This window comes from Lutjanus erythropterus, chromosome 23 (assembly GCF_056507025.1).
Source record: "Lutjanus erythropterus isolate fLutEry1 chromosome 23, fLutEry1.hap2, whole genome shotgun sequence".
Classification (NCBI taxonomy): Eukaryota; Metazoa; Chordata; class Actinopteri; order Lutjaniformes; family Lutjanidae; genus Lutjanus; species Lutjanus erythropterus.
The window spans coordinates 1,986,956-1,999,004 of record NC_139339.1 but is presented as its reverse complement, the minus strand read 5'-3'; the positions used below and the strand labels follow the sequence as shown (position 1 = coordinate 1,999,004).

General features: G+C 37.5%; 2 protein-coding genes across 2 annotated transcripts; both read right to left on the bottom strand.

Annotated features, from left to right (window-relative positions):
- Positions 1-764: 764 nt before the first annotated feature.
- Positions 765-4,371, bottom strand: LOC146305241 (butyrophilin subfamily 3 member A3-like). The gene is made up of 5 exons (XM_084712783.1): positions 4,220-4,371; positions 3,643-3,984; positions 2,420-2,698; positions 2,199-2,318; positions 765-1,751 (listed from the first exon to the last, which is right to left on the bottom strand). Exons 1-5 carry the CDS (start codon positions 4,362-4,364, stop codon positions 1,132-1,134), a joined length of 1,506 nt encoding a protein of 501 aa, XP_084568909.1. The 5' UTR covers positions 4,365-4,371; the 3' UTR covers positions 765-1,131.
- A 1,817-nt stretch (positions 4,372-6,188) lies between these two features.
- Positions 6,189-11,760, bottom strand: LOC146305240 (butyrophilin subfamily 1 member A1-like). Its single transcript, XM_084712791.1, has 5 exons — positions 11,396-11,760; positions 9,618-9,959; positions 9,048-9,320; positions 8,832-8,951; positions 6,189-8,044 (listed from the first exon to the last, which is right to left on the bottom strand). Exons 1-5 carry the CDS (start codon positions 11,499-11,501, stop codon positions 7,485-7,487), a joined length of 1,401 nt encoding a protein of 466 aa, XP_084568917.1. The 5' UTR covers positions 11,502-11,760; the 3' UTR covers positions 6,189-7,484.
- Positions 11,761-12,049: the final 289 nt, after the last annotated feature.

The window sequence follows — 12,049 nt, the reverse complement described above, 5'->3', positions numbered from 1 at the left end:
GTGGCGCACAATGATGCAAAATGAAAATGATCAAAAATGCATTCAGATGCATTAAAACTAAATTAATGAGCCTGTTTTGAAAATCTGAGTAGTAGAAAGTACAGATATTTGGGTTCAAATTTAGGGAGTAAAAATACAAAGTTGGCAGTATTATAAAGTAAAGTAAAGATATCTGATAACTTAAAAACAGTAACTAAGTATATTTACTTGGTTACTTCCTGTCTCTGGTATCGTCACATGATAAAATAGCTCATATGATAAGAATACTAAAGAAAATAATAAAGTATTCATTTAATTACATTTTTATCATTTATGTAGAACAAGCATATCATTTTCTGACAGATTAATTCTGACTATTTTACCAAAAAATGAAACCACTGATATGTTTTCACTTTAATGTGAGTTTTTCTTAAAGCATTAGGGATGTTAATGAATAATCATTCATCTCTGTTAAGAATTTAACCGATTAAAAAATGTAGAAGAAATGGCAATATTTATGCACCATTTGACAAATAGGTAAGGAAAATGCACAAAAGTTGTAACCCTAACAGGCATATTTCCTGAGGTGGTAATCTAAATCACTTGGAACGGCATGTTCACCTGTTCACCATCTGTTTTGTGTGTGTGCATATTTACCCAGGAGGCACAGCAACATGACTGTTGTGACATTGCTGGTAATGTTAGTCTGTTGCTGAAGATTAGCAGTTTTCTACCTATTTCAGCTTTGAGCTGATCTCACTACATGTTTACTCTGATGGAGTGGGGACAAGAGATTCATTCTGAGTGAAATTCAATTTTAAAAGGAGTAAATTAATAACTTAAATGGGTAATAAAAGAAAAAGTCTTGAGTAATACTAATATAATGTACCATAAATGATTTGGGATTATTTAATCGTACATATTATCTGTGTCAGTGAGAGGCAGCCTCATATGAATTTACAACAAATATAACACAAGAATATTAGCAAGATATTCAAACAATCAACATTATACAACACAATGACAATACAGAAGATAAAAGAATAAACTGATCAGTGTTGATTGTTGACAACAATAACAATTAAAGACAAAAACATATTTTCTAAATGTTTCCAAATTGTGTGATTTTCTTCTAAATATGGAGTTAAACAATCATTTAGGATCATTTGATGATGGATCATTTCTTTCCTCTTTTCTCTCTGACTGCTCAAACTGAACTGTCTGACTCTCCTCTCTCTGTCTCTCTGTCTCAAGTTTCCTCTGACTCTCTTCTATCTGTCTCTTCGTCTCTTTCAGGTATCTGTTTATTTGGTCCACATCTCTCTCTAGTTTTGCCTTCCTCTCTGTCATTTTAATAATCAGATCCTCTGTTGTCTGCAGTAGTTTCTCTGTGTTCTCTAATAGTTTCTCATGTTCTTTCTTTTTCTTCTCTAGTTCATGTATGTTCTTTTTATGCTTTTCCTCTCTTTTGTCTTTGCTCGTTATTCGTGTCTTGTCCAGGTCCTTTATTTTCTCCTCTATCTTCTTCTCCTCCTCCGTTTGTAGTGAGAAGAGTTTAACTTTCTGATTATTCAGATCCTCCTTCTGCTCCGTCAGTTTTTTAATCATCTCTTGTACATGTTTCAGTTCTCCCTCAGTCTTCTCTAACTCCTCATCCAGTTTGGTCTTTGTGTTTTCCAAATACTTCTTTTTCTCACTTTCTGTCATGAGTCGCTCTGTGTCTCTTTCTGCCGCCATCAGAAGCTGAACTTCATCCCTGTTGTTTGTGGTTTCTGTGGGGACAGAAGAGGTGCATATTTAGCTTGAAATTAAAAGCACAAATAGAAATACTGAGTCTTAGTAAACATTTTTATGTTTAAAACAGAACTCTAAGATTGGAATTATATGAGTAAACGATATATTTTTAGGGATGTGGCCATGATAGTGAATAGAAGTCAGATGTATGTTCAGTGAGTGCGTTGGATCAGAGGGAGGCTGAGATCACACCAGGTTGTTCTTATCTCTGCTCAACTCTTCAGTCCTTGCATGCTTTCACCATCCACTTAATTTAAAATGTGTTTGACATTTGCATTAAACTGGAAGTTCAACTTAACAATTTGTAGGAATATTTTTTTTGTGGCCCTTTTTCACTTTAAATGTGATTCATGCAAAAATAACAATCAAAGAGACGTGAATGTCATTTGGCATTTGGAAAGAAGCACAACAAAGTTCCAACTTACCGATTTTGTTTTGTCTCCCTTTCCACATAATTAAGGAAACTGCAACAACAGCCATGACGCACACAGAAACACAGATGGTGATGCGAATAGCAGGACTAGACTGGACCATAAAGAGATCAACTGAAATAATAAAACACATAAGAGTATAACTGTACAAAACTAGACTTCAACTGTCAGCTAACAAAGTCACAAAATCAATAACTCACAACCCGTCATCCCACCTGGAATTTGGATCTGTGTCTCTCTGATATGGCTGATGTCCTTCTGTTGGACTCTACAGGTGAAGCTGTTTCTGTGTCTCTTCTTCACAGTCACTCTGCTGCTGACGTTATAGAGTCCACCAGGACCTCTGACTGTCTCTGTAGGTCCAGCAGAGAGGACGTGTCCCTCACCGTCCAGCCACGAAACCTCAGGCTCCAAGTACCAGCCTTTAGATTTACAATCTAACAAAACTCCATTGCTGACTTTGGAAATCACTATTTCAGGAGAAGAGACAGAACCTAATAGAGACAAAAAAAAAGGCGAAAGTTGCAACAAGAATGAAAATGCAGAACTTATTTAATAAAGTTGTTGATTCCAAATAGAGTACAAATATCGGTCTTTTTAAGCTGCTTGATAAATGCCCTTTTTTGAAATCATATTTTTGAGCCATGATGTCTATGCTCTTATACAGTTTTACTCATTGCATGTCTTGCAAGACTTATGTGGCTTGTCAAGTTGGTGTCAAACCTTAGTAGTGTGTGTGGGAACATACTGTATGTTCATATGGTAACGCTGGAAATACATCTCAAGTATTGGCAGTCAGGTGAGTCCAAATGTCTTTCTGGTCATCGCAGTTTATCCAAGTGCTCTGTTGGTCAGCCAAAGTGCCAATTTTTTGGCTTCAGTGCCCCTGTGGTCATTCCAAAGACACCTGTGGTTGTTCCAATTTAGTCAAAGTTCCCATCTGCTCAGTCCAAATGCCCCTGTCATTATTAAAGTGCTGTTCTGATCAGCTAATGTGACATTCTGGCTTACCCAAATACTTTCCGGTTCAACCCAAATTCTGGTGACCCAGGTGCGTCACCTGTTGGCCCTCATGCCCTTCTGGTCAGCCCATAACCAGAACCTTTTCTGTCAGCACAAGAACCCATCTGGTTGGCCCAAATACCCACGGGGTTGGTCAGGTGGTCAGTCCAAACACCCACTTGGCAAGTACAAGTACCTCCATTGTCAGTCCAAGTGCCCAACTGGTTAGTTCAAATGTCCATCTGGTCAACCTGGATATTCATGTGAGCTGATTCTGTACTGAACCATTAAAATATGCCTCGATCAACCTCAGTACCATTTCTTATGATCGACATCCCTAGTCACTACCATCAGATCACTGAGGGAGATCTACTGTGGGGTTGAACTTTCTGTGGATGAATGAATGTAAAAAATTCACAGAATTATTCTCACTTACCGAAGACAAGTTCAACAGTCGCATCTCTCTCAAATATGGGCATGTAGCACCTGTATGTTCCCCTATCAGACAGTTTCACGTTGGCAAGTTTCAGTGAAACGTTTCCGTGCTTGAATTTGTCGATGAACAGCGATGTTCTTCCCACGTAGGATGGATGCTGATCATCCAGAAGCTCTTGACCAGAACGCCACACGTGGACAAATCTGGGTTTCAGGTCGGGTCGTGTCCACTCCACAGTTGTAGAAGCAGCGTCCATGGCAGGTTCCAGGTGACAGGGCAAAATGATGTCATCGCCAACAAATGCCAGTATTGGCTGAGCTGGACCGATGACTTGAGGCTGACCTGGAAAGAAATTGTGTTATTTCATAAAGGCTGTGAGGACGAACTTACCTTGTTCACTGCTGTAAGGCCGAAGGTTTAACTTAATCATCTGATCTAATCTGTCAGATGCACATAATATTCATTCAGTCAGCTTAATTTTATGAGTAAATTTTATTTATGCAAGACACCAATCAGTGTTTGTGTTTACTTCATGTATGTGATGTATCTTTATCTTTACAGAATGAATGTAAGTTACCTTCAGAGCAGCGTGTCAGTAGAAGCAGGGCAGCAGTGTGATGGAAAATCAAAACACTGAAGGTACAGAGTCGCTGTTTAGAGGATTTTCTTTCCTTCTGGTGAAACATCCTGGAGTTCTGGATACTGTACACATTATCAAACATGTCAGACTTATTTTTCAGGTTGATCATATGAATTTAATACGTTAGTAAAAGATCTGTGCACCTTGATCTCAGCTGACTTCCTATGCTGAAGCAAAAATCGAAAATCAGAAATCAATTTGAAAAAATAAGGTTATCAACACATTTTCTGATGCTGCATAGAATCTAAAAAAAGAGGCTCATTTTTAATTCACAAGTTCCATTTTTCATGATGGGAACTCTTCAACTTTATTGATGACAAAATAACACAGGCTATAGTTTTATAAATGTTAATCATAGTGAATAAATCTCCTCAGACATAACATGGAAAGGTTTAACCACTGAAAATATCAATCCCTGACAACAGAATAATGTATTAATAATTAATAAACTGGAAAAAAAAAAAAAACTATCAGTGAATGCTTCTGGTTCACCTCCTGACAACAGTTAATTTAAAATATACACATAATTTTGGATTTTGAAGTCCAGAAAACTGGATTTATTGTGTGTGACTCACTGACTTGACAACATTAAATGGAAAACAGCCCTATTTCCATTTAAATATGTTGAAAAAGAAGCATTTTCCAGTTTCTTTTTAGAATAGTGAATTGATTGAGATGATGGTGCACAGATTCTGTTCAAAAACCTTTTCATTGAATTTGTAACAGCAGACCTGTAATACTTGATCAAGGTAAACACAGTAAATGCTCATGACTGCACTCGTAAAGGATTTTATCTGTCATTTATCGTTTTGGTAAAAGCATTTCACTTCATTGCTTTCTTCACCTCACTCTCCTGCTGGACACCTTTCATGTTTGTACAGACTGAAAATGAGTTAAGCTTTACTTTTCTTTGCCTGCAAGTTTTTTTTTTTTTTTTTAAATAGCTTTGTTTCTCTTTCACTGAAGATTTTCAGTCGGTCCACACCAGAAAAAAACACAAAGTTGGTTTGTTGAAATGGCTTAAAACAATGTTCACATGGAGGAAGCAGAAGACCTCAGTCTTTTCTCCATTTTAATGAACCAAACTTACTTTTACTTTTTGATCAAATGTGGCCAAACTTGAATCAAAATAAGCCCAGAGGATAATAACTAAAACCACATACCTGTTGTGACAGTCAGCGAGTCGTCTGGAGGACTGTACATGGTCGTATAAAATCAAACAGACTTTCACCCCAGATGTAAGTGAGGGATACACTTTATGATAAGGTTTCATTCTTAGTCTGCAGCAGCTCTCTCTTAATATTCTCTTAATCCTTTAAGTACAAGCCAGAGTCTATAGTGACATATAATGTGTGTGTGTGTGTGTGTGTGTGTGTGTGTGTGTGTGTGTGTGTGTGTGTGTGTGTCATGCAGATTTGTGTTTTTTCTGTGTGTGCAGCACTTCACAGAGACTCAAATCACTCCTGTCAAACTTCCTCTTAGAGCTGATTTTCACAATTTTAATGGTGGAGTTAACACTGTTAACACTAACTGAAACGACCAAACTGAACAAAACAAAACAGTAAATGACTGAGAGACTCGGGTTAAAGATTAATGAAAGCTACTTAGTTCTGTGCGATAATAAAGTGATAAATGTAATCATTGTGTGTTGCAGGGTTTGGCCTCACTTCAAATAACTGATACTGTAACAGGGAGCAAAACTCCTTATAAAAATCTTTTAGCTGCTTTTCATGCACATTAACTCTGTGCTGTTTCAGCTGTAAGGACAAGTTTGTGTTTCAGCATCTTCTGTCCTGTTTGTTGTCAACATTTATGTCTAATATCATTTTACATTGTGTGGCAGCCATTATTATAAAAAAGCTAGAGACGGATGAATGGAATAATTTTGCAATATTTTTAATTTTATTAAGAAATAAAGGCTTTCACAAATCAAATACTCGTCATCATTAGTCAAAATAATTTTTTTGTAAGTCTGTATTTAAAATCCACTCTGAAAGTACACACACACACACACACACACACACACACACACACACACACACACACACACACACACCTCTAAAAACAATATTCAGTCAGTGCCTCAGTAAAAACATGACATTTGATTAAAAAAAAGATTATAAGGACAAAAAGGACATGAAATTTAATCAGAGGATAATTTTTTGTCAAAACATCATAAAATATTAAAAAGGCAACATATTGAGAAAAAAAGACAAAAACATGTTTTGTATCAATTATAAAACTGAAAAGCAACTGACTGCAAAAAAGTTTTCTTGACACATTTTTGATGTGATTTGATTTTACAGTCGTGTGTGTTGGGAGGAAACATTGATCAAGCTGGAGATCAGCTGTTTTCAACTGATTTCAGAGCTGATCTCACCACCAGAGGGCGACGTTTCATCTGAAGGAAACTGATTTAACATACCATAAATCATTGATGATTATTTCATCACACATAATGTAAAAAGTGTATTTAGTGAATTACAGCTTCATGTGAACTTTCAATATAACTAAAGAAAAATGTAGTAAAATACATTCAAAACAGAAAACGTTATGCAACACACAACACATTTTAGTTGATATATGACTTCTCGAAGACTATATTTAAAAACTTCAACAATCAGTGTCCTCATTTTCCAGATATTTACTGAATGTTGTTAAAAGAAAAGCTGATGTATCACAGAGGTAAACAGGCTCCTGTCACAACTTCTTTGGAACATGTTCCAGGCTGAAAATTCAACTGGAGTGTTTTTACAAAAACAATTAAGTTAATAAGTTTGAACATTTAAACATCTTGTCTTTGTACTTCTATTGATTATTGGTTGAAATGTATTTTACATTCTGTTTTTATTTACATTTTACAAACGTCCCAACATTTTTGGAGTTCGGGTTTTAAAATAGAATGAAAATAATCTGTTGAAAGTCAACATCTCACCAGCAACAAATCCATCCAATGTCACAGACATGAAAAAAATTAAAGGGTGAAAGGCATTTTTTCCCACAACTCTTCTGCAAACTCACAGTAGAAAGACAGTGTTGACTATCTGCTTTGGAATAATCAAGAACTGCTTAAACTGATGGCAATGAGGACATAAAATGAACAATCACATTTTTCAATTATGTGATTTTAACCAGTTAGTAAAACAATCATACAGGATCATTTGATGATGGATTATTTCTTTCCTCTTTTCTCTCTGACTGCTCAAACTGAACTGTCTGACTCTCCCCTCTCTGTCTCAAGTTTCTTCTGACTCTCTTCTATCTGTCTCTTTGTCTCTTTCAGGTATCTGTTTATTTGTTCCACATCTCGCTCTAGTTTTGCCTTCCTCTCTGTCAATTTAATCATCAGATCCTCTGTTGTCTGCAGTAGTTTCTCTGTGTTCTCTAATAGTTTCTCATGTTCTGTCTTTTTCTTCTCTAGTTCATCTATGTTCTTTTTATGCTTTTTATTTTTTTTGCCTTTGCTCACTATTCGTTTCTTGTTGTCCAGATTATTTGTTTTCTCCTCTATCTTCATCCCCTCCTCCGTCTGTAGTGAGATGAGTTTAACTTTCTGATTATTCAAATCCTCCTTCTGCTCTGTCAGTTTTTTAATCACCTCTTGTACATGTTTCAGTTCTCCCTCAGTCTTCTCTAACTCCTCATCCAGTTTGGTCTTTGTGTTTTCCAAATACTTCTTTTTCTCACTTTCTGTCATGAGTCTCTCTTTGTCTCTTTCTGCCGCTATCAGAAGCTGAACTTCATCCCTGTTGTCTGTGGATTCTGTGGGGACAGAAGAGACATGCATTAAGTTTGAAGTTCAGACCAGTTCTGTTCATGTAGTGTTAATCTTTGCTGAGAAAACAGTGAATGTAAAGTTATTATATTATATTGTAACTTCTGAACTAGATTCTGATCGGCTGGAAGCAGTGGATTGACTTCAAGTATCCGGACAGTATGATGCAGGTTCTAAAAGTATACACCAATATTAAACTGTAGGTAAAAAATAAAATTCATGTGTGTCTGAGGGACAGCTGAGGCTCAGGAACCATAGATTCTGATGTTTATAGCTGAACAGAAACATGAGATCCATATTTCTTGTGTAGGTAAATGAATGACTGGTCATTTTCATTTGAGGACAGGCATTGTGTGGCCATGGTATCGGAGGGATAATACCTATTAAAATGTTTCATGATTGCAGTAACGTAGAGGTGAAGATCACGTCTGATGTTTATTTGCCTTTCACTCGTATTAATGTCAAAATGATCATTGATGAAATCTGAAAGTAACGTGAGGTTTGGACAGAAGCACGATGCTTAAAACACCCCAGGTTTGGTGTAAAGCATCTGTGGTAAGTGCCAACACACTTCTGGTCAGTCCAGCTGCCCATCTGCTCGGTCTAAATGCCCTTCTGGTCAACCCAGTTTCCCCAAGTGCTCCACTCAAACAAAATGCAACTCTTGGCTCGGCCAAATCCTTTCTCTGGATTAATGTAAATAAAACCATCTAGAATATGTGAGAGTAAGTTGAGGTTTGGGAAACAAACAAGTGTGATGTAGTTGTGACTTACCAATTTTGTTTTGTCTCCCTTTCCACATAATGAGAGAAACTGCAACAACAGCCATGACGCACACAGCAATGCAGATGGTGATTCGGATAGTAGGACTAGACTGGACCATAAAGAGATCATCTGAAATGATAAAACACATAACAGATGTGTTTATAAAACTACACTTCAGCTGTTCGTAACTAAAAAAGCAACAACTTTGATAAAATATTTTTGTACCTGGAATCTGGATCTGTGTCTCTCTGGTCTGGCTGATGTTCTTCTGTTGGACTCTACAGGTGAAGGAGTTGCTGCGTGTCTTCTTCACAGTCACTCTGCTGCTGACAGTGTCATCAGGACCTCTGACTGTCTCTGTAGGTCCAGCAGAGAGGAGTTTGTCCTCACCGTCCAGCCAAAACACTCCAGGCTCTGGATACCAGCCTTTAGATTTACACTCTAACAACACCCCGTTGCTGACTTTGGAAATCTTTATGTAAGGTGAGGAGACAGAACCTAGTAGAGAGTAGAAATGTTAAAAATTGTTTGAATGTAAAGCTACCACGAGTTCCTCAAATTTTTACTGGCTAAGGCACTGCACCTAATATATTGTCTATACCCATTTCAAGCAAAAAAAAAAAATTATAATAATAGCTTGACCCAATTTCAATTAGAGCCATAAAGTCTAAACCCTAATGAACCACTTTGATCTTCCCTTTTACCTCAAAGTAAGAGTACAAGTGTACCACAATAACATCCTGACCCTTTAGTTGCCCTTCTTGTCAGCCTATGTACAGTCTACTGTCTACTTACCTACAACAAGCTCAACCGTAGATCCTGCATTAAATGTTGGAATGAGGCATCTGTATGTTCCTGCATCAGAGAGTCCCACTTTTGAGAGTTTCAGTGAAATGTCTCCATGCTTTAGTTTGTTGTTGGATAGTGATGTTCTTCCTCTGTACAACTGATGTTCCTCAGGCTGAAGCTCCACACCGTCTCGCCGAAAATGGACAAATCTGGGTTCTAGGTCGGGTCTCGCCCACTCCACAGTCAGGTCGTTAGCGTCCACAGCAGGTTCAAGTTGGCATGGCAAAATGATGTCCTCTCCAACCATTGCCACTATTGGCTGAGATGGACCAATCATCTGAGACGCACCTAGAGGGAAAAAGTCCATTGCAGTCCATTACAAAACTGAGTTCTCAGTACAACAATAGCATATTTTCTGCCTTTTTTTAAACAGTCAGTTTAGACAGATTAACACCAGTATGTCAAAGTTAGACAACAGTATGTACGTGACTTAATGTCTGATTAATAGTGGTCACTGTCACAATTATTTCAGTGCTTAGTACACCAGAAAAAAATGGTTCAAGAAGAAAATGACTTGGGGTGCATCTGACATTAGTGGGTGTAACGACCCCAAAGTTTGGGCAAAGGGATGAGGGCTGTACCGATAATTAAAAAGTTACCCGGGGAAACAGGGAGAAGGGAAAACTGAGAATAATCAAGTTCTAATAAGATTAAGTCAACATAAAATTAAGTCAAGCAACAATCAGTGACACCAAAAAATGTTAACTTAAAATTTTAATCAGACTAACTAGTGTCTGCTAGTAAACACATGCTACTGAACACTAGCATTGATGCTAAGAATGAAGAGTCCAGCCCAGTGACCCTGTGCTGCTGCAATCATTTTGCTTTTGAATTGCCCTGATTACTGACTGACTGCACACCTGACCACACCTGCTGCCAATCAGCCACTGCAGCAGCAGCATGAAGCACAACAAGAAACACACACACACACTGTGACATGCAACAGCAGTTGCTTCAGGGCGATGAAACCAGTGACCAGCTGAGAAACTATTTTATGATCACCACACCTGCTGATCTTCACCTTCATCTTTACGTTGCACTGCTGCACAAACATGAACTGAAACAAACGGCGCACATGGAGAGATCCTGCCATCTTGTCAATTATTATTCAGATTTCAACTGAGGGTGTAAACTGTTATGCTGAGGGTGCAGTCTAAGCTTCTGCACCCTCACAGCCTTTTTAGTTGTGGTCAAAACCTGGAAATTTTTGTCCTGAATGTTGAAAACTGGACCATTTAAGGATTTTATTGATTGTGGACACCCAGTCAAACTAGGATGTCTGGTCACTGTACCTTAGATGGACTTATTGGGGTGTTGTTGTCCAAGTGCTAAGTGCAAATGTCCTGGTATGCACATCCAGTTTAAGGTTAAATGCAACTCATCAACATTCTGGGTAAGAACAGACTACTATCACAAGTCTGAATGAAGAGAAAAATAGTGGAACATTAAACCATGGGGACCACTGTTCTCCGCTGGAAAAATGGTTACATTTACATAAATCTTTTGTGGCCTTTGGGCTCTTTAAACAATCAATCTATATGGACTGATTGCATATAATTGCAACACTGCGTCCAGTAAAGTACAGAATCTAATGGACTTCTACCAGTTATACGTGGTTAAACACTGCTGGACGGCACAAAGAAGAAAACATGGGTTCTAAAATATATTGTATATGATATAAATGCTTATCAAGGGCTTTTATCATCTGTTTGTCTGTAACTTACCTCCACATGAGTGTGTTAGGAGGAGGAGGACCACAGTGTGGAGCAAGACCGACGCAGTGAAGTCAAAGAGCTGAGATTTCAAGACAAATCCATCCATGTGAATCATCCCGGAGCTCTGAAAATGAAAATAAATCAACTCTAAAACATGTGAGGCCTGTTACATCTGAACAATGTGATTTGAAGTAGTATTAGTAACATATCAAACAGATGATAACACTGCAGTTAAAGCAGTTAAAAAATACACAAATATGCAGACAAAAAAAATACAGTAATGTTTAAAAAAATCACTAAAGTAATCTGCTGTAAGGAATAAATAAGCATTTCATGTAAAAATCCGACATACCTGTTGTGTGTGTCAACGAGCCACTTCAACTCGAAGTAAAGTAGGCTGAACGGACAAAGTCCAGAATGAATGGCCTCAAAAAAATCAATGTGTAATTTACACTCCGCCTCCTGTAATTTAGATAACGCGTGTTTCGACTTTATAAAACCTATCAAGCTCAAATCAACATGTGTAGCCAGTAGAGTTTAAAACTTCATGCACAGTGTTGTACTCTTTTGCTTTTATTCAGACACTAAAACACTGTTGTATGAGTCTGCAGAGCTCTTTTATTTCTACTCTTTTCCTCTGGACTAGAAATGTTTAAAATGAAT